Source organism: Festucalex cinctus, chromosome 1 (genome assembly GCF_051991245.1).
Source record: "Festucalex cinctus isolate MCC-2025b chromosome 1, RoL_Fcin_1.0, whole genome shotgun sequence".
NCBI lineage: Eukaryota > Metazoa > Chordata > Actinopteri > Syngnathiformes > Syngnathidae > Festucalex > Festucalex cinctus.
The window spans coordinates 36,386,712-36,409,983 of record NC_135411.1 but is presented as its reverse complement, the minus strand read 5'-3'; the positions used below and the strand labels follow the sequence as shown (position 1 = coordinate 36,409,983).

At 38.9% G+C, this 23,272-nt stretch overlaps 1 protein-coding gene across 1 annotated transcript in view; it reads left to right on the top strand.

Moving 5' to 3' along the window:
• Positions 1-23,272, top strand: part of cep112 (centrosomal protein 112) — a 155,297-nt gene that overhangs the window by 34,978 nt on the left and 97,047 nt on the right. Inside the window, exons 10-17 of the mRNA XM_077533040.1 lie at positions 2,101-2,200; positions 2,613-2,731; positions 2,921-3,064; positions 8,380-8,534; positions 9,921-10,050; positions 10,245-10,337; positions 10,418-10,477; positions 11,487-11,566. Of these exons, the coding sequence (XP_077389166.1) occupies positions 2,101-2,200; positions 2,613-2,731; positions 2,921-3,064; positions 8,380-8,534; positions 9,921-10,050; positions 10,245-10,337; positions 10,418-10,477; positions 11,487-11,566 (881 nt within the window). The remainder of the gene's footprint in view (positions 1-2,100; positions 2,201-2,612; positions 2,732-2,920; positions 3,065-8,379; positions 8,535-9,920; positions 10,051-10,244; positions 10,338-10,417; positions 10,478-11,486; positions 11,567-23,272) is intronic.

The window sequence follows — 23,272 nt, the reverse complement described above, 5'->3', positions numbered from 1 at the left end:
ATTTTTCCTCCAAGTTCTGCGTCATCTGGCTTGGATAGGAAAAAGTTGCGATGCAAAAAGCAAAATCCGAAGAGGCCTGTAATCTGCAAAGTTAACTAGCTAGTTACCTCGCTAGCCATCAATTGGCTGGCTACCAGTGCCTCTCACTTGAAGTCAAAATTTTGAGCCTAATCTTTGTTTTAATGTTTTTCTTTTTGTTTTCATACAAAATATTAAAAAGGAGTAAAGTAATTAATTACCACTGATTGTCACATCGACCGAAGTGGGGTGAAATTTGTTCTCCGCATTTGACCCATCCCCTGGGGGAGCGGTGAGCAGCAGCAGGGGTCGCGCTCGGGAATCATTTTTTGGTGATCTAACCCCCCCAATTCCAACCATTAATGCTGATTGTCAAGCAGGGAGGTAATTGGGTCCCATTTTTATAGTCTTTGGTATGACCCGAGTAAGGATTGAACCCACGACCTCCCAGTCTCAGGGTGGACACTACCACTAGACCAATGAGCTGGTATAATTATTCTTTCTCATTTGTCATTGAAAATAGTAGTGTTTAAAGAGCATTTGCTGTTTTTAACATGGTTACCCACTACTTATACTTAAACGTCTGTGTTTACTCAAACTTGTATACTTGCACTTGTATCATGAATGTACATTATAAACATTCTCTGTACAATTGAGACAGGTTTTATGATGGCAAGTTGGCAACTATTTGAACTCTGGTACAAATGATTCAAAATAAAATTCATCCAAATTTTAATTAATTTGAATTTTCGATTAAAAGTCAAGAACATTTGTTCCATGATGCTGTCAGAACTTCACGGTACCACACTGTAGTGTAAATGGACAATTTTTGTGTAACTAATGTGGATGAAATCACGGTCTTTACGTTTCCAATGTACATAGCATAAAGTATATTCCCAGAATTTTGGGACAAGGATTTTTTTTCTCCCTAGTTCATTCCTTCTCTATGCAAGAAGAGTATTTTGCTCCAACTGTGTCCAAACTGGACCAGGGCTGAGGTGAAAAAAGGACTAACAAGCCCAAAATTGCCACCCTAAAAGCAGTCATTTCCCACCGTCCCGTGCACTCGCTCTGGCCCTGTCACTATGTCATCACAGTTTTTCATGGACGCTTAAAAAAAACATTTTCTCTGGGGTGTTGGAAAAATTGGGCTATTCCTAAATGTGTTATGAACTTTGCTCTGGCCACTCCCTCTTCCTTTCATCACCAACATCCATTTTACACTAAGAACGACAGGATTAGCTGCTAAGTGTGCTGCTGTAGAACAAAATGATGGTGTAAAAAAAGGGTGGAAAAAGCGGTGTTACTGGCTTTGAAAAAAAAAAAAAAAAGTTACATTTTCTGCCATTTCAGCCATAAAATATTCTGGTGGTCTAGTAGCGTAATTATGTGTTAATGATTAAATAGGAAATGCATTTCAAAGGAAAATGTCATAGTATACAGTAGTTACTATAATGCTTTTGAAGTGAGAAATCTTGCTGTGCTTTTGGTATACTGCCACGCCAACCCCCCCATGGTTTAATTTACTAATTGCTCACAGATGGCAGCATCATGTACATGCAGTTAGCACGTCACACCTCAGCACAGGTGCTGCGTTCAGGGGCCATTTCCCTCATTTACATGCAGCATCCTAAGGAATTTCCATGCATATGGAACATGAAGTCTTTTCCCATCATACAGACAGCAATCAAACTCCTGACTCTCTCCTGAATCTTAACACTTTATTTGGGAGAACATTTCTGTGCCAGCCTGACTGTTGCCCAGGGCACAAATGAGATCCATGCAGGCACGTTTGGTTGACTTAGGTGCAGAACTGACTTCGACCCCATCAAAGACCTTTAGAATCAACTAGAAAAAAAAAAAAAAAAGTCAAGTGCCTGCGGTTCTTTAATACAAGTTAAATTGGATACTTCTAACAAGATTAATAACCACTGCAATATAACAATACTCACAGGCATACATTCTTTATCAGCGGTATCTCGCCTAGTATTTTTGTCCATATGGTGTACATTTACACCCATCACTGTTATTTAACAACACATGATGGTGTCCTTTGCACTAAATATGATCTCCATTACTTAGATCCTGCACCGAAGGAATGTGGAGATTGACGAGCTGAAGAGTCGATATCGGGCCCAGCAGAAGGAATCCGAGGAGATGATCCACAAACTGGAGTGGAAAGGTGAGGGGGAGGGGTCACACGATTGCAGGGTTAACAGCAAGGATGTTTATGGACATGTCGGAGAACACTCAGGGTGAAAACGAACCACCCCCGTGAGATACATTTCCTTGAGATGTTCCCAGTGACGTTCTCCAGCTGTGATGCTCAAACCAAAATGTAACCCTGTAATATCTTGTCATGCAAAGCTTCAAATTGTTCAGTTCTTCTCTCCTGAAGACTATTCAAGCCTCAAATGGTATACAGTATATGCAAAGAAAAGCACCACCAGCCATCTGACAGGAGCAGTTATTGATGTTGATTCATCATTGTGGGCATATCGGAGGCCACAGCATATGTGTGTGTCCATGTGCTGCATACCCTGAGGCGCATCCTGACTATTCTTTATCCCCCCCCCCCCCCCTCGTTTGTGCAGTTCAAAGTGTACTGAAGGAATCCCAGGTCATCCGCGAGAGCAAAGACAAGCAAATTGCCGAGCTGAAGAAGATGACAGATCAGAGCGCCGACTGCTTGAAAAATGAGTGGGAGAAGAAGGTAAAGTTTTGAAACTTGGACGTTCTGCTCCAGGCTTGAGCCAAAAGGTGAAAACAGGTGTACAATTTCATAACACTCATGATGGTCACTTCATTTAGTATTCAGTAGAAGTCCAATAGCACTACATTTTTGCAAACGGTCTTTTGTGTATGCAATTTCATACAATGTGAAGTTTACCCCTGCTACCAGTTGCTTGCGGCAGTGGCTGAGGTGGAGAAGGAGAAGCTGGAATTGCAGAAGAAGCATACCGACAACATCCAGGAGCTTCTGGAGAGCACCAATATGAGGCTGGCTAAGATGGAGGCCGAATATAACGCTCGCGCACAATCCACCGTGAGTACACAATTTTGTGTCCGTGTGTGTTTAGCTTCTGACACCTTTCAAGGGTATGTAAGCGTAAGATTTGTCAGCACATCCGATTACATTACTTAAAGCAACAAAATGCTGCATGCCTAGATGGTGACATTGCTAATAGCTGCTGCTTTACAGTACATCATTGCCAAGGTGAGGGATAGGCAGAATAGAATCTTTCCATTGTGCAATTGCATCCTAAGAAGCTTACCGTATTAACACGTTTCGTTTGAGCCAATGTTATTCAGTATTCCATTCCAAAACATTAATGCATGCAGTGAAATGACAGGATTATATTGTACAGTAGAACACAATGTGTTGCATCATGCTGGTTGACTTCTGAGTTATTCTAATTTTAAAACCATTTTCCTGTAGGAAATCATGGAAAGTGAATTCATTTGAACAGGCTCGAGCTGATAGTATTATGAAACCTGGACAGGCAATGTCCTATGTAATGTGCTAACATTCTTAAAGACCCTGTCAAGAAAATTCCAAGAGTAATTATATATATTTTTTATTTTACTTTATTCTTTTGGCAGATAATATTTGAAAAAAGAGCAGACTGAGAACGTTATTCTTACTTGGTTGTGCCCATATAGTATTCACTATTTATCTCAAATTCAGGTTTCCTGATTTGTGGCTAAAAGAACAAGGCCCAGTGGACCCACTTGGGCAACTGGCATGAGTCAACCTTGCCCCAATGTATAAGAAATTGAGCACCTTCATTCACTTTCCGCCACAATTGTGATGTGCAATTAGCTAGCTAGCTAGCTAGCTATGCTTACGCCCTAAGTTACACTTTTTTTTTCCCCCAATAGACTACTGCTGTGGTCGCTTTAGAGTGCCTTGTCTGCAGTGAGTGTGTGCACAACAGATGTGGTGGAAGAGTGAGGTTAAAAAAAAAAAAAAACACACACACACACATTTTAAAAGTCAGACATGACAACCAGCATATAACCCAGGGCTTCGGACTGGTTTGACTGCTTTAGAGTGTCTCGTCGCAGCATTGACCTGGTGGGATATATTCCACCCCCCAGAGGCTTTAAGTTTTAAGAATTCTTTTCAGGGCTCAAATATGTAGGATGTGTAGGTATAAGAACGATGCTTGACAGAGTAGCATCCATTTTCCAGGTCATGGAAGTGGTGTTTGACTGAGAATTCAGCGGAGACCACGACCTGATTTTTTTTTTCATCATTTTGAGACCTCATTTTATACAGTTTGTGTTTTTTTTTATTTATTTTTTGATCATTCTAATTAACAGAGTTGATTCAAGGCAGTTCTGTGTTGTGTGAAATTGTAGATTTATTTTTACTTTAATGACTCTGTCTGTTAAGACATTTTTATTCAAAATGTTCCCACTGTAACTAAAATGTTTTTTTTTTTTTTTAATTCCTATCAGTGACCAAATAAAGTGCATAATCTAGGTGAGAGTGACACTCACCTCACATCTTTTTTTTTTTTTTTAATTTTATTTTTTAATATCTGTCGCATGTTTACCCGTTTGTCATGAAGGCACTTAATCATGCACACGCCTCGCAACGCCTCACTGCCTTTGATCCTGAACGAAAGCGTTTAAAATGGTGCTTTAAAGCGGGGGATCGCGCTGAGCACTTTTTAATGTGGCTAATCACCACCGGGGGCCACAAATAGCATTGTTGTCAGTGTCGTCATTCACGAGGGGAGGCTGTCATGCCGCATAGATCACGCATACGCGCATATTGCCTCTGCAGTCTGTCAGCAAGCTCACATTTGAAAGGCATCAAACAGTGGACAGTGTGGGGCCACTGGTAAGGCCCCTCTTTTAATAATTAAGGACAGACAAGGCCTCTGAGGATGAAAAGAGCCATCTGTCATTATATATTAGCTGCTCGACTACTCGCACATACGCACCTAATCTAAGATGTTCAAAGTGAACTTTATCTCACGGAACCTCTCTGCCTGGATTCAGCTTTTATGCCAAATAATAGCGCTCAGCCCTATTCCAACGTGCTGCTGTACTTTTTATGTATATGTATGTTTTCATAGCTCTCCATAAAGGCTTTCAGTATTTAGATGTTAGCAATACGCTGTAAAATAATGTACTGTGTACTGTATTCAAGTTTGACCTGCACTAGTACTGCAACTGATTATGGACACGTGAGGTCATACAGATATGCGTATGAATGTTATCAATGCACAATGCACAGCAGACACAGTGACTGAGTAGGTGCTTGAAAATGAAAGAGGAGACGTTATCTTCTAAGGTGTTGTGACAGCCCATTTCTTGCTAATCTTTCATATGCAGCATATGAATGATGTTGTATAAACCCATTATAAGTTTTGTTGACAGCATAAGGAAAACTTTTCAGAAAAACTTTAAGCAATTAAAATGGTATTTACAGAAAGCTCATGATGTGGCGGGGGGGTCCAATCTAGAATACCAATTGTAATTACATATCCACTACAGTAGGTGACAGTGTCGCTCTCATTGACAGAGGTGGACTTAAAACAAACTTATAGGCTGTGTCAAAATGTGCACACTACTCTCTAGTGCACTACTAAAGATTCTGAATCAATATTGCACAATATTGTCATTCGTGATGCTTGGCAGAGTTGTAAAGGAGCAGCCTCTTCGAAGTTAACTGTCTTCAATTAACTTTATTTTCATTCTCCTACTAGTGCACGTGCACGCAGGAGGATGAGGGTAGATGGGATCGGTGGGGGCGGAAAGAGATGTGGTTTAATTCTCAGTTTGTTTGCATTGTCCTTAAAAAAAAGTGTCAATACAAGTAGCAAACCAGTCATTAACACTGTCTTGCTAAGAACAATTAACACAGAAGAATGTCAATATTTATGTACTTATTTATTTAAAGTTAACATGGTACATGTTTCTTCATGTTCCAAATATTCAATATTTTGTTTTGAAATGAAATAGATTGTTAATTGAAAAAAAATGCTGTTTCTATTTACCCAAACATATCAAATAGAGCTGTAATTGTAATACTGCAATATTTTTGCTTTTCGGTTATCATACAGTACCGATAGAATCTAATATCATACCTATTCGTAGTTTCCCGGTGTGTTGCTGAAAGCTGCTCCTTGCTGTGTAGTACTTGAACATTTCGACCAGGCAGAACGCTTGGTGTCAAACTGGAAGAGCTGCTAACCAAAAGATTTTACCATCCAGTATATAATAATAATGCAAATTTGGCTGTACATATGACTGTTCAAGTAAAAAATGTATGTAAAGTAATGTAAAATATAGGCATACGTATTGCCTTGAAGGCCATGTGTTGGGATACATGTGTATCACAATATGTATTGTATTGTGACCCCGTATGATGATACATATTGTATCTTGAGGTTGTTGGCAATACCCAGCCTTAGTAAACACCCATTGAAAAATAATTGCTGGAAAAAATGCAAAATAACTGGGATACAATGTATTTGATTATATCTGTACTGCCATGTCCCTTACTTTTAAACATAACCTCTATCTATCTAATGTATATAATTTCATCACAACAATTTTATTGTAGATGTTTTTGTTTTTTGTTTTTTTTTATCTTCAAAGGCTTGCCTTTTGAGGGCAGACAGAGTCATTAGATGGCTTATGGAGCCTGTAGTTCGCACCTAGTAATTCACGTGGGGAACACCTAATTAGGGGATGTAATTTAGCTCCCACTGAGAGTGTCCAGGTGGAGCAGCCCGGGCTCGGGCAGGTGCTTCTTCTCATCTCCTGCCAAAGTGTCAGCACGTGGCAACACAACACAGGCCTCTTTCTTGTTCCTTTCTTAGCAAGCTGCACTGCTCACACAACACAGAGGTCCATACAACGCTCCCCCGCATCTCACTGTCTCACTGCATCTTTGCTCCCCCCTCCCCGCTGTCATCATCAGCCTCTGTCATCGTTCATATCCACTAGTACGCTCCAATCTTTAATCAGAAGCCCATCATCTGCCTTTATCAGCCTGCCCATATAGCATTCCTCACTGTCATAGTATACACAGCATGCAGAGAAGCCATATTTCTTTTCAACCCTGAAATAAAAGGATCCGGAATATCATGTCCACATGCACAGGACTTGAATGCTTTTTAGTTTGACATTCAATTGCACCAACTAAACATAACATACACATTTTGTTTACATAAGCTATTTTACAGGCATCATTTACACTGCATGTCCACTTCTTAATTACATTGTATTGATGATATTTTCATTTTTTTCCCACCAACATTATATTTCCATGGACATCTGAAGTGTCTCGCATCTGACGTGGTCGTGGTTTTTTGTGTGTGAGCAGAAAGTAACATATTTATACAAAAATAAATACGAACGTCTCCACGCAAGGGACCCATGATGAATTAGTAATACAAATGTAAATGTTATGTCTTTAATTGAATCTATATAAGTAGTGAAATAAATTAGCTTTCCTGCCATCTTCCAATTTATTTAGCTGTACTTGTTTCACTTTTTGAAATGAACTACTGAAATAAATATGGTATTAATGTATGTGCAAAATCTTTGCAAATTTATGAGTGGGTGTGATGTGACTTCAGTACTAAATTTAAAAAGTAGTAATAATAATAGTAATAATAATAATCATAATCATAATAATAATAATAAAAGGTCACCCTCAAAAATATGACTTCATATAGAAAATGTTGTTTTCCAGAGTCATCCTTAATCTACCTGTACAAATTAGCCTTCAGAAAATTCTGGTTAAATGTAGAGTGTGCATCCAATTAAAGGACTTAAAGGCATCAATATTACACAGTACATAACATTGCATGTATGTTATTGATGTAATGTTGATATATGTTCTCAAAGTTGGCCATGCTACTAGTATGTTGTAAGGATGATCCAAAAATATCGTCCCCCCCCCACCATCAGTTCAACCAAGGCTGCTATTTTAAATGATGTTTAAAGTATAGCTTCAAGTCACGGCTCCAAAGCTCAAAGCCACGATACTTCACAAACTGCTGTAGTTGAGTTGTATTTTTTCTTTTTCTTTTACAGTGGGAAGTCTTTTAAGACACTTTCACATGATAAGATCTTTCCCATGCTGCCTGCCGCAATGCTGGTTTGACCTTTGGCACAGTTTGTGTAGTGAAGATGTTTTTATGCTTTTGATGACTCACATATCTTGGAAGAAAATCAGTGCAAGAGGAGTTTATTTGAAGTCGACCTCACCACAAGTTCAGACTTGCTCCGAAACAGCAAGCATCCACCAGCTGACAGACTTGCATTTTAGAATATATCAAATGGATCTTTTGTGCGTTATTACATTTTCCTCGACATATGTGTGGTCTATAGGTGCAAACGGTGCATGAGCTGGAGCAGCAAGTGAAACGGCAGTGTGCCGAAGTGGAGAAAAGCAACATGTTGCTTCAAGAGGCGATGCAGGAGAAGGCCCAGCTGGAGATCCACCTAGCGACTGTCGGTGCCGAACTGCAGGAGGCCAACAGAAGGTCTGGAGATGTTAGGCATAAAGATACCATTTATTGTACGTACATAGGGAGGATTTGTAATACATGTATAAACAAAGGTTGAATTAAAAAATTATAATAAAATAGAATAGAGAAGCAACAAGATGTTTACAGAGCATTACTGTGGCGTTTTATAAATGCCTGAGAATATTTGGCAAAAAAGGTGTATTTAACAGGTAAATTTAATTAGTGCAGCATGGTGAAACAGTGGTTAGCATGTCCATCTCACAGTTGAGTACCAGGTTTGAATTTTGGTATCGGCCCTTCTGTGTGTTGTCCTGTAGGTTTTTCTCTGGCTTCCAAAACACCAATGCTAGTTTTAGACTCTTAATCAGGGTTGGGCAAATGATTGTGCTCAAGGGCCACATTGAATTTTTAAATTGGATGGATTAAAAAGTAAATAAAAAATAAGTCAAATAATTTATTTTGGTAACAAAATAAAATGCCTTCTCATTGTTTTGTTAGATTTAATTTAATTATCATTAATGTATCAAACACAATTAACCAAGTATGTAATAAATGTTAAACGTGCATAATATGTATTTAAAAATATTATTTGTATTACTATGTAAATTTCAGTCTATCAATTAACAATTACTTAATGAGAATCTCATCTTGAGATATGTTTATTTCAAACACTGAATTTGCGCTTTTGAATTAGCCGCTTTTAAGGGGAAAAGCTAATTTTATGCCACAAATAGTTAATTATTGTTGACTTATCAAGTATATACTGTATGTTAAATGTGCATGTTTAGCAGTTAAAAAATACTTACATTAATTAAATAACCAATTATTAAAACAGCGAATAAATAATTTTTAGGTAGCCAAATTTGGGGAAAATGCCTAAATTAATGTAACAAATATTAATTTAATTATTGTTAACTTACCAAGTATTCAGTCAAATAAATATTATCGTAAATATATGTGAAATGTGCACGTTTCACAATTCTTCTTCAAATGTTATTATTCACATTAATTAAAAACCAATCATTTTTTAAAACGGTGAATAAATACATTTTAAGTAAACACATTTGGGGGGAGGAGGGCCATTGTTGGGGTGGGAATAGCTAAATTCTCTTGATAAAGTAAAAGCTCAGTGGGCCGGTTTACTGTACGAATGGCCCTAAACCGCCCATGAAACTGAATGTGAATGTGAATGTGAATGTGAATGTGAATGTGAAAGCTTGTTGACTGGCAATCGGTCCAGGGTGTACACCATTTCTTACCCAAAGTCACCTTGGATGGACTCCAGCTCCCCTTCCCTCCTAATGAGGCCCAGTGCTATAGAAAATAGTTAAGTGGATGGAATTAATTTGTTAATGTACTGTATTATATGGTGCATATATGTTTATGCAACCCTGCTTACAGAATGACGGTCCTCCAGAAAGAGAAGGACGAGCAGAGTGTTTTGTTTGAGGAGACTTTGCAGACGTTCCAAGCCAAACACGAGGCCGATGTCAACCATTTACATCAGGAGCATGCTCTGTCTGCAGCTAAGGTAACACCTGAAACATTCTATTTAAAACACTTCATTAAGTGAGCCTTTAAATCCTGACACCGACAACCTTTTTTCTTTCACCTTAATTAAAATTAAGTTGATTTCCCTTTTCTAAAACATAATGCAATGTAAATGGTACCAAAAAAAAAAGATATTTTGATGATTAAGCATACCCAAATTGTTTTCTCTTGCAGGCCTCGGAGGTAATGGAGGACTTTGAGAAAACTATTGCTCAGCTAAAACAGCAGCTTCTGGTCAGTGAACATCAGCGACAGACACAAGTTAGGGTACGAAATGCGTGATAAAAGCAATGCACAATTACATTTGTGATTAGTTAAGTGTCACATTCTTCTCTGCCTCTGTTCAGGATCAGGATTTAAAGTTCCAGGAGGAAAAAGAAGCATTGCAGATCAACTATGACAAAATGGTGTGTGCTCCTGTATACGAAAACTCATTCACCAAACTGACTTCAGCAAACCCTGAAAAAGAGGATTTTGGTCGAGTGGAGATGAAAGTCTGGAGTCATATGTTCCTTTTTTTTATAAGCTCCCTTATTCCTCTTCTTGTTAAATTATGATGATCTTAACCACTTGGCCACGGCACAATAGAACAAATGTGCTTGAGACATCGCTAGTAAACAAACAGATTACCGCTGTGCTGTATAATAAAATGCTAACAGTCCACACAGATTAATCTGTCATGTAATCTTAGCAAAGCAAATGCTTATGTCCAACAAGAACTGACTTGAATGGGCATATAATGCTTTATGTCAATGAACAATTTCTTCTGATTTTATTTTGTGGGAACAAAGATAGTTAGCGGGAATGTATTGCAATAAAAGTCAGAATGTGTCATTTTGGCCTGCCTGCACCTGGTTGCAGGCAGAACTGTTCCTAACATCAAGAAATCCACTTCAAAGCACTCCTAAAGTGGCCTTTGTTAATGAGCAAGCTGGACCAGACTTTCTAGGTTAAGATCAGGTTTAAAGACTCGACTGCACCTGGGTCATCTTCAAAGTACAGTGTGGATGTGTGTGGTATCCTTCACCTCCCATTGGCTGATACACCTGCAAGAACTTAGCAGACCCCTGCACACTTAATTCAAGCGGAGCTTAATTGAACTCTGGAGATGAAAGCCAGTCAGTCATGTCTTATTGATGATTTTCCAATAGTCAAGGCCACATGCTAACAACCTCTGTGGAGTCTGTCATGTATTTCCACAGTGGTCACAGGGGCAGTGCGATGTGGACATGAAAAGGAGCTCATATGGCAGCCATATAGTTCCACAGTGAGAGGCCCTGACAGGCTTAAATGCTACTTTTGATGGGGCTCACCAAGGATGGCAGACGACCATGTGCACAATGTCACATGTGTCTTGTTTGAAGGCACTTCAAATACACTTACCTTCCTTTCTTTGTACTTTTGCTCTCTTCTCAGGTTCTGGCACTGCACAATGAGGCGGAGAAAGAGAGGACACAGGGCAAGAGGAAGCTGGCTAAACTAGAGGATGCACTCAGGTATGTTTTTTTGTGTGATATCCCAGTTAACTACTACAGTAACTAAGATAATAATAATAATAATAATAATAATAATCCACCATCCATTTTCTTGCAAGAAATTATGCACTTTTTTTTTTTTAGGTGAAAACTAAGTTATATTATTGTCAGTTCAACATATTTCATTGAAACAATTAATAAAGACACCGTTGTATTAAATGAGTCGTGCGTGTTAAACTACAGTTACAAATAGGTGTGTTATAATTTTCTGTATAAAAGTTGAACTGTATGCTGAAGAAAAATATCGACTAAACTGTCAATTTAGTCGACTAAAATTGCTCTTTTTTTCGTCGACAAAAATTGAATTAAAACTGAAATACAATCAGATGACTAAAACGTTCATTAATTTTAGTCAAAAGACTAAAACTAAATTAAAATTTCTTGTAAAAAATTAACACTGCTTACAAGGTGATACTGTTGTGGTTCGAAATGGAGTTAAAATGTTGACTCTATGTGGACAGCGTATCTGAACTGAAGCAACACAATTAGAATACTGCTCATTTTCCATAGGGGAAAAAAATTACTATTTGTTGAGATATGGTACTAAACATTATAAGGTCTGCTTCGATATGAAAACCTCTTGCTCTTAATGCTCTCAATCACACATTTTAGCTTTTGTCATTTCAAACTTTGTTCAGAGGTCGTAGGTACTGAATCCACTCCTTGATCATGGAAGAACGGTCACGAGGAATTCTGATCAGAGGTTAACAAGGCAGCCCTTGCACTATTCCGTTTGAAGAGTTCTCAAATGTCTTGAGAGTATGAAGTCGGGTTCTGTGTCAAATTATCCAAAATAAAGATGCTTTGTTAAGTAAAATAATACAGTCTGTATTACGAAACATAAACTTATCTATGATGTAATACAAAATCATTAATTATTATAATACCTGTACATACTGAAGGGTGGAGCTCCCGCTTTTTCGCATTATTTGGACAGTACTCCCTAGTCCAAAATTGATTCAATTGTGTCAAAGTCTACTAAAAGACGAATCATTCATGTGAGTCACGCAGTTCTCAGAGTATAAATTCAAAACATTCTAAGCCCTTGTTTCTGTGTCCTTGTGTGTGTGTCTCTGTCTGCCATTTAGCTCTACAATAGCACAACATTCCCCACTTAGCTGACGGCACTTTTATTACAAAGCGCAACATTAAGGGAACTTCACAAGCATATTACAGTTTTGTCGGTGGAATGCGGATCTCCAACTAAGCCCATTCTACAACCTCAGGCCCACTCCGAGCCAGGCACTGTCCAGTCATGGTGCCTTCAGCCCCCTTGAGAGATTTCAAACTGTTTGGCTCAATAGTAACTCAGAGGAGTAAAGAGATTTAGTTTGTGCGGGGCTCGATTTTCTTTCTTGGAGCCTCATCAGTGACTGGAAGCGCTTTGTGTCGTAGCCCAGTTCTTTCTCCAAATGTTTCTGCTGTTGCTTATGCAGTAAAGCCCACTGAGCTCTACCGTGCATAGCGAAAAGACTGTGAGTCATTGACGACCCCTCCCTAAAAATCTTTGTACTCGTCTTTATTAATTAATTGTTTAAACCATAAAAATGTACCACAAACTATGATCCTAAATTTACAACACTTTAATACCATTTCTTTCATTTAATTCATTCCAGACATGTCAAGAACCACATAACCAAACCATTACAAGCGATACTGTGTACACATTTATCGATACACCACGTACACAAATGTCCTTTCAACATGGCCAAAAAGGGGTAGGAAGAAATCAGATTTATTTAATCTCCAGTACAACAATGATGATGATCCCAAATCCCGAGAGTCCGTGTAAAGCAAACATCAGTTATCAGAGCGTGAAATGCCAACATGTTGAAAGTTGTACAAGTTTAGACACCTCACACTCAAGCAGACTATGAATATATAGGACAGGGGTCTGCAACCTACAACTCCGAAGCCACATGTGGTTGTTTAGTCCCTCTCCTGTTGCTCGCTCTTGATCTCTAACAAAAAGTGACCATAAAATATCCAAAAAGGAAGAGGGAAAGCAGAAAATTACCATAAAATGTCCATGAGATTGCCAAAAATGTCAGAGAATTGAATAAAAAGAAAAGGCATGAAAGAAAACATTCAAAAAGTAACTACAAAACGTAAGCCTCTGTGAGTGAGTGAGTGAGTGAGTGAGTGAGTGAGTGAGTGAGTGAGTGAGTGAGTGAGTGAGTGAGTGAAAAAAACAATAATAATCCGTGCATGCTTTCAAATTGCCGTGGGAGTGACGTCACGCAGCCAACACGTTCGCCCGGCCCCGTTTGCGACAAGCCATCCCCCGCTCTGCGATTGGCTGGAAGGGTGTAAACACTGTCTTTCCAAAGAAACGTCCCGCTGTTTACAAAACAAACACAAAATTGACACAGGCATGGGGGTTAGGACAAAATCACCACCAAAGATTAACATGAACCCAGACTGAGAGAAAGTTAAAGTGTGTACATCCTGTATTTAAAAAGTGCATTTTCCTGGGTGAAACCGGCATACTGGGCCTTTAAAGGATGGTGGACACACCCCTATTTGCTGCAAACATTAAAATTTGGCGGGCTATAGCTCCCAAAACCCTGCTTTGATTGACCAAAAATATGAAATTTCGTGTTGTGCTATCACTATCAACAATTACAGCAATTTCATTCAAATGATCAAAATCTGCTTAGTTAAACCCACTGAGTGATTTGGCATGGAATGAACCAATAAACAGTATGTGTCGCGGTAGGTGTTGTGTTTATGGGGGAAAACAAGACAGCTCATGGTGAGAAAGGGGAAAGACATAAAAAAAAAGCCACTGACAATCTACTCATGCCTTATTGTGAGTCATTGTTGCCTACGGTCCTACGGTCGTATATCTGTGAATGCATTATTTTCCATCCATTAAAAGCCCTCTCTCCGTCCTGCTTTTGTTGTTTTGTTGTGTTTTGTGGTGAGGGTCAAAGTCACTGTTCCAGTTGACATGTTTCTGTGAACAAAAGTATTTTCTCCGCTCTTTGCTCAGAAACCGGTGTTTTTGGTGAAATCAACCCATGGTCTATTGCTTACTAAGGCTAAGAACAAACTTTGTTTTCTTGTGAAAGAATAGTGTGTAATCTTTCTTTTGGATGCATTTAGTGCTTGTATTTTCACAATATTCTGTGTGTCTTCAGAGCTCAATCAATCATGCTCTAAAACAGCTGGTGCCATAGAGGTCTCCTTTGAAAATGGCTTCTAGTGAACGAGTTAATAATTGTCTAATTGAGTTGTAGGATAGACTTCCTTCTATTTACTCTCTCTTTTTCTGTCACTTTCTTTTTTTTATTCAGTACAAATCACATGGGGACATTTGATGTGTCTGTGTCTTGATGTTTGCGCTTGTCGAAATCCGCCCGGCAACAAAGCTTTTAAACACAGTAGACACATCCAGTGGCGCCTTTAATGATGCTCGCTGTTAGCATCAGTGAGGAGTCAAGTCGCTGCCTCGTTTGGCCATTAAGTGCCGAGAAAGTGGCCCATCAGGCTGCTGTCTAATTAAGCACTCGGGCTTGCTGCGCGCACGCTCTTTAAGCAATCGGATGTGTGCTACCTGCCTGCTGCCGCGGCAACAGCACAAGGCTTTTAAAGGCGATCCAGGAGAACTTCAAAGTCAAAGCTCCACCGTATGCGTGCGTGTGTGTCTGTGTAAAGATGGAAACATAAAATACAATTAAACAAGCCGAGCTACCCGGTGTGCCGGCGAGGCAAGGAAAGGTGCAGCTGATGTACTGGCTATTATTCTTTGTATTGTGTGTACATCCTTTATATCTGTATGCTTTTGTTTGTTAGCATTAATTTCCTCACTTCTTACTGTCTACACCAACTGTTTCCTTTTTGGTATTTAAAAAAAGAAAACACCTGCTATTGCCATGCAAATTAGCACTGCTGCATGCATTTGAGTTTTTTGGTCAATGTTACTATAGCAACAACAGCAAGCACTGTAATAAACGGTAAAGCTTATTTTTATTACTATTAATTTTCAACATTGAGATGTATTTTATCATATGTTTACTTTTCATAGATTGCGTTGGCTTTTATGGACAAAGGAGAGGGTTGCCCTGTTGTGTTTATATACAATACATGAGGCAAACGATTAACATACACATCTTTGTATGATGCATTTTAGCTCAATAACTAAACCATGAGCACATTGACAACACAGGGTGTGTGCAGAGGCTTAAAAAGTCAAATTAGATTTACCCAACTTAAAAAAAAAATGTCATTTAAAATTTAATTATGTTAGTCTTACATTATAAAAAATGCCATAAAATCAAGATTGCAGTAGCTACGTAAAGAATTTACAGAATCATGAATATATTAATGTGGAGTAAGCATTTTTGACTGGCAAGTATGTTCTAACATATTTGCGAACGCATTCATAAATACATTCAAACATACTTGCAAATACATATCAAAATACATTCAAACGTACTTGGAGGCTAAATACTACAAACAGCATAATTTCCCATAATGCCACAGGGTATTACTTGCACATACACAAGTCAATGCGCTGTAGCATTATGCGGAAAAAAAATGTCCAACCTAAATCACGCACTGCAGACAAAATCAATGATAAAAGTTTTTTATTTAATTTTTGAACGTATTGGTATACAGCAGGGGTGTCCAAACTACGGCCCAGGGGCCATTTGCGGCCCGCCATACATTTTTTGGCGGCCCACGGCAAATACTAAAAATAATTTTTCAATGCTGTTTAAAAAAAAAAGAGGATGGATTAAACATTTCTAGCTACGCAAAGACACAAATTTGCAGCTAATGATTCAGTTTCAGAAATAAAAATAGTTTCATCCACTTGTTGCTTAGTGTCAAGGTTCAGTTTGTGAAAACATCACATTAAATTAATGGTTCTTAAGTGTGGTCAGTTTACTACCGATTGTTCTTGTTGTGGTTCAGAATGTCAAGTTGGGATTCAGCTGCTGCTCAGTGGAGAGGCGTATCTATTATAGTGGCACACAGGGGTCACTATTTGCCTTGTGCAGTTTTCAATAAGTAACTGTACATTATATCAACCATTTGTAATTGCTTCATTGATTTTTACCATGTTTAACTAATTCATTGCCATTGACGGAAAAAGACGTCAAATGATGCATTTTTTGCTGGTCTGGCAATGAATGTGTTCATAAATAACTTTAAAAAAATCATAGTGGCCCTTGCAGCTTTCTATTTTTCTGTATGTGGCCCTCAGAGGAAAAAGTTTGGACACCCCTGGTAGACAGTAATATGAGCCAAATGCTTAAAAAAAAAAAAAAAAAAAAAAAGTTTTTTTTTTGTTTTTTTTTTGTTTGTTTTTTGTTTTTTACCCACTCTCACATGCATGTTATATATAATACCCCATGGCATTATGGGAAAATGTGCTATGTTTGTAACATTTTGCCTAAAAGTATGTTTGAATGTACTTGCAAGTGTGTTCAAACATATGAGCGAGTATGTTTGAACGTACTTGCAAATGAGTTCGAATGTACTCAGCAGTCAAAAATGTTTACCCCACATTGGCAGTTCCCCACTTCTGTAAGAATTCAGTGAATGTTTTTATTTGCTAGTCTTCAGATGGAGACGCTCTTTTTTTGGTCTAAATTGAGGTTGAACTCGTCAAATGTTTTTTTTTCCAAACTTGTACACAACCGTGTTGTATATGAGCATGCTGTGTGTTTAAATTCTCAAATGAGTGTTAATTTTCAGATTATGTAGCGTAAAACAACTGTTCTCCAGTTTGCACTCCAGGTGGATTGCAGCCTTTGAACAGCTAAAATAGCCAATTTGCCTGTTAAGTAATTGCTTGGTCATGCATGCCACGGTGCTCGTCTACTCTTTAAGCTGTATCACGCATGCAGTATGTTACTACGTGCGTGGGTGTGTGTGTGTATGTGAGTGTAGCGCCAATGCATGTTTTTGAAGTGGTCTTATCTTCCCCAGAATTGCTTCTCCCATGACAGCGCTGATGGAGGGAAGGCCAGGCAGGCACGGAGGTATAGATGATGGTTTGCCACAGAGGGACCAGAGCTACGTAGTCAGCATAGGTGTAGGAGGCTTCAGTTAGAGCTGAGCTGCAGGAGCAGGTGGAGGTTTGGATCCTGAATATTGGAAAATCCTCACTTGGGCTCAATATTTTAACTCCCATGGAAACTGCTAACCAAAGGTCTTATTTGGAGATGGGTTAAACATCAATTCAATACCAGTAACATGACAACAACTAAAACGTTTATGGTCCATTTCATATAGTTTTGATCGTCAATTCTGTACACTCACCTACTTTGTTTGCTACACCTCCGCAATCTTATGAGATAGTTAGACATCAGCCTTTACATACCGTAATAATCTTATTTTTTCACACTGCCAAACAAATGTTAGTGGAAATCTGATTAATAGTGCTGTCCTCGGAGTCAGAAAACAGGTGAGCCGTGATTGGTCGTTACCTGATCCTTGAGCAAGTGTGATGTCATTTTCACTCTACAGCAAGTAGCAAAATGGCCGCCTCCTGACTTGGATAAAAACAGGTGAATTTGCTGCTTAATTCATATTCCACAAACACAATTTTGATCAGAATACTGTATTGAGATTAGTGGGGCTGCATAGAACACATTGTAAGGACATTTTTTGGGTTGAATTCCACTTTAACTCTCGTTGGATCTCGTGTAGGTTTATCAAATGACATGGCCTTGCAATAAGCTCTTTGTAAATGCACTGAATTGGTGTGCGTATTTCTCTCCTTTATGGCATCTGTCTATTATTTCTTTCTTGCTTTTCTTGTGCTCTCACTTATTTGTGGTCTGTCTTTTATTCTGCATCACGCTTCTCCCCCCTTTTGTCTTTCTCTGGGGATGTGGATGAAAACCAAGCCTGGTTTATTTTCTTCTTCAGAGGAGGCTGAATATTTCAGTTTTGTATTTTCTCTCTTTCCCTCTTTTTTTTTTCATCCCGGGCCCCTTTGAAGTGCGGATTCGTTATCATTCCATTTGGATGACTTCACAGACACAGATTTGCGCGTGCGCAGTCACATGCTCACAAATGATTTTTTTTTTACAACTAGAAACCAAAGCATTCTAAGCATATTTAAAAACACATTTTGGTCTGATGTGTGCCATTATTTACATGAAATGCTCCTCCCACATCACAGCTTCTTCAAACGCTTGCTCTTCTTCACAAATTAGTCTAAGTGACGAGGAGAAAAGCGGAGGGTGATTTATGTCCTGCTAAAAGTAAGTTAACCTTTTAATTAAAGCCATGTTTCCACCGAGGCCCATTCAGTTGGTTCAGCTGCCGGGTGTGTAGGCAGCATGACACGGTGTTACATCATACCATACCACTGAGACAGCGTGTAATTTGCCACTTAATTGAATAAACATATTCCACAGTATTTCTTTTAAATGGAGCGTTATATTTTCTTCCCATTTATTTCATTCTTTGTATGTGTTTATCTGGTTTAGTTAAAAAAAAAAAAAAAGCACAATTTTACGTTTATTTGGGGAGTTTTAAAACAAGCAAATGCCACCAATTTGTTGGACTGGCCCATACAAGCTTTTTATGCACACAGACACACATAAAATCTGGTTTGTTTATCTAACCCACTCGCTGGGTACATGTGGATTTTCAGCAGGTTAGGTTACGTTTACCCAAGGTTGGATTTGGATTAATTATTTTTCATCCAGAAGATTGGGTTGAGAAATTTGGATGTGCTGAAAAATTGAAGCTCGTCACCATTTTATTGTGTACTGAATGGAGTTGAGGTCAGTTTAATCTTGTATTTTTTTTTCTTTTTCATTTTTCACAGGCCAGCCTGATTCCCAGAATGCATTCTGTAGTGCAATGCATTTGAGATAAACCGGTATGTTTTTATCATGGTCAGTCACGATTATTAGTAGTCAAGGAGGCCGATAACCGATATTTGGAGCGGATGCTCATTTTCAGTTCAAGGGGGAAAAAAACATTTGTTACAATTTTAAAAATATAAATTCCAACTCCTGACATTGTTAAAATGTCTAGATACATTGAACAACTTTTGTTTTGTCTTAACCAATAGACATCTCTAACTAATTCGAGCAAAAAGTTCAGGGAGCTCCTAGGTTCATCAGGATGTTTTAGACAGTTGAATGAAAACGTAAGCAAGTAAATTTCATATATATAGCTCCCTATAGTTTTGAAAAATAATTTATTTATTTTCAAAATTTAAAAATAACTGAAATGTTGGGCTTTCACGTATCATGGTTTGAATTTCAAACAAAAGGGGAAGGATCAGTGAGTTCCCAGATGTCTTATTGGCCAATGGAAATGCCAACTGTCGGCACCAATGATCTGTCTATCCACCCATCCATTTTCTGAACTGCTTGCCCCTCACATGGGTCGCGGGGGGTGCTGGAGCCTATCTCAGCTGGCTATGAGCAGTAGGCGGGGTACACCCTGAACTGAGTGCCAGCCAGTCGCAGTGCATAATCTGTCTATCCCTCCAATGCATTTAATTAAGTTTCAAGGACATTAGTCCTTCTCATATGTGTGTTTGTGCAGTAGTTTAATATGGATCATAACATATTTAGGTTTGATTTATGTTGCACTATGTTTTTTTATTTTATTTTAACAAACCATAATTTTAAAGTGTAAAATAGTGACATCCAGGTCAGTTCTGTGCACAACTTGCATTGCTAAACCAAGCGGTTACAATTTGCTTTGTTTTGAATGACAAATCCATAGAATGACCTCCGCGAATCAGCAAATGTAATTATATAGTGAGCAGTTTTTAGAGGTACAAGGTTACGGTATAGAGTTATGTGTAATAAATAATGAGACCAGTGTCACTTGTGTCGATTTAACCAGTCGGGCCCTAAACCTTAAACCCGGTAGTTTCAAGAGTGTGACATTTCATTTTGGCGATGTGTAGTGAATTCTAATGTGCATCTCTCTATGTTCAGCATGTTACGCGTAAACACTCGAGTTCCACAACTGCCGTAGTTCCCCTTCCTGTTTGCCATGCTAGCGGTTTGGGCGGGCAGAGGACGGTTCACCCGGCCGGTGCTTCTGCTTCACTTTCTCTCTCTTCTCTGCCCGTTAAACAGCCGTTTAGAATTTAAGGATGAGAAGACTTCCTCTTTAGCGAAAGCACATCTTTAATTTGTGCCTCCTCTCCTTCCACTTTCCTGACCAGGGATCCATTTCAAGCCAGCCGGCCGCCCTGGCGCTGGCACCGTCGCTCTTCCTCTCTCTGCGTGTGTCTCGCTGCCAGGCCTCCCCGAGACGTTTTCTCTGTCCTCTCATCTCGCCCTTATTGCTCTGTTATTGACGGTGACACACTGTCTACCACCCTTATGGCCACACACGCACGCACGCACTCTCAGCGCAATACAGTTATTTTCCCAGGAATGGCTGCCGCTTCTATGCGGTCACGCACTCTTCAGCTTTGGAGGATAATATGCTTCAGTGTGTCACACCGTTTTGATGTTTGCTGCGGCGGAATGTTCTCGGTGTAGCCTCGGAGATAAAGGCTGAGATTAGCCAACTCCAACCTAGTCATTCGGACAGTGGACTTGTCAGTCAAGTTCGTAACGGTAAAGATCGTTTCCCTTTTTTTCTCACATAGAATTCGTTGCCGCCTCAGAAGCTCTTGGAAGAATCTCGGTATTCCCCTCCGCTGTAATCTCCCTGTGCATTTGTGTCTGCTTGAACCCGTGAGGCAGCACATGCATTGAGACTGATTAATAATTACAGAGTACACAAAATTGGAAAAGTGAAGTTGGGAAAAATAAATAAATAAATTCTTTGTCGTTTGATGTCCAACATGAGAGAGACCAAAATTACAAAGAAACAGAACTCTATAAAGAGAGGCGAAAGCTTACATATTCTTTTTTAAATCCTCTGCCCTCATTCCTTTTTTATATTCTCCCTCCTTTATGAACTGTACACACACGCACACACCGCTTGATAGTCTGTTAAACACAGATTAATGTGCAATACTGTATCTCTGTGCTCCCTCACCCCCTTTGTGTTTTTGTTGTAATTGGTTTGAACATCCGCCAGCCCCAAACAGTTATTCTCCTTCCTGCTTTTCCACCTTCAGGGAAAAATGAATCATTCACATTCAGAATATTCATTAGAAGGATGCAGGAAATAGGGGCTGATTTTACACTGTAGGTCCATTTCTGGTCAAGTGGCAAAATGCTGTTGATGTATTTTGAAGTCAGCCCTATCTAATATGTTTACATCCAAGACACATGTAAACGACACAAGTGTCAACATTGGGCAGCATCACCACAGAGACAAATAATGAATAATAAAGTGATTAAACATGACCATCTCCACCAGTTGATTCAAATACAGCAAATATATGTAAGACTTACTCGGCAGTCAATGAGCAACTAATATACTGGTAGATGCACACAATTGGTGGTGAATAGCAGCGACAAATCAATGTCCATATATGAATGGTTAATGGGAATATAACAAAAACTCGTTTGAACTGGAAAATTGGTTTTGATTTAAAAGATACATCGAACCATAGCCTGGAAAGCAGTGTCATCACTACAATCAGGATCAAGCACATTTCTGAGGCGGGGCTAACCTCACCTAACAGACAATGGAAAGAACCAATCAGCGATCTTAGAAAAAATATTTTTTTTAAGGCACTTCCTAAATGTTTTGACCTTGTGTAGTTGCCGTAGTTGGCAAACAAATATGGCCAACCTGTGCATATGTGCCTCAGATCGTGCAATTGCATTCTCTCTGATTAAATGTGCATAGTGCTCCTCATGGTCTTATTTGTACAACCGTATGTCATACATGGTCGCATTCTCAGCATAGAGACAGAAAATAACGTGAAAACGTCGTGGAGAGTGGCAACGTAAGATGGCCGCTAGTGGCTTCACTTCTCGTGATGGTGACTAAGTGGCATTGTTATGCTGCATTCGAGGATGGACAGAAGTCGGATATATCCGAGTTGGTTTTTCCCAGTTCCGACCTGAAAGCGTTTGAGGCGAAAGTAAACAACCAATATATACATATATATATATATATATATATATATATATGTATATATATTTATATTTATATTTTTTATTTTTTTTGGTCCTCAAATCTCATTTTGACCTCCAGCAAGCTTACCTTTTCGAAATGTTGCTTCATTTATTGTTTTAATCTTATTTCATAAGCATTCAATACAGTTAAGTAGTTCACGATATAATTTCATTCAGGGAGATAGCGGCATACTGTCACATGCGTTATTGAAATTATGTTGAATATTTATAACTGAAGAAAGCTATCTAGTTTTATACTCTAGTAAATTGTGTTTTACCATTCACGGTCTTTTTAGAGCGATGTCACCTGCAGTCCGTCGGTGAAGTCGGGGTCCTTTTTATTTTCCGACTTCGCAAGTTGAATTTCCGAGTTCAAGGGGGCGTTCCTGTACACACTTCCTGGTTTTGAACTCGGAAAAGTCGGACTTCCACCGTCGAAGAGTGACGTTACTTGCGAAGAATATGTCACAGAAAATCCAAGAATTTGATTGCACAGTTTGTTTTTAACTGGGCGAAACAGCGGTCAGTGAAAGCCTGTTCAGACCTACTTTCTTTTCTTTCAAGAAAGTGGGTGTAGCTTGCCAGGCTAATTGAATTGAACTGAATCATTCCACTTTTGAGATACAGTACATATTGAATTCTCTTT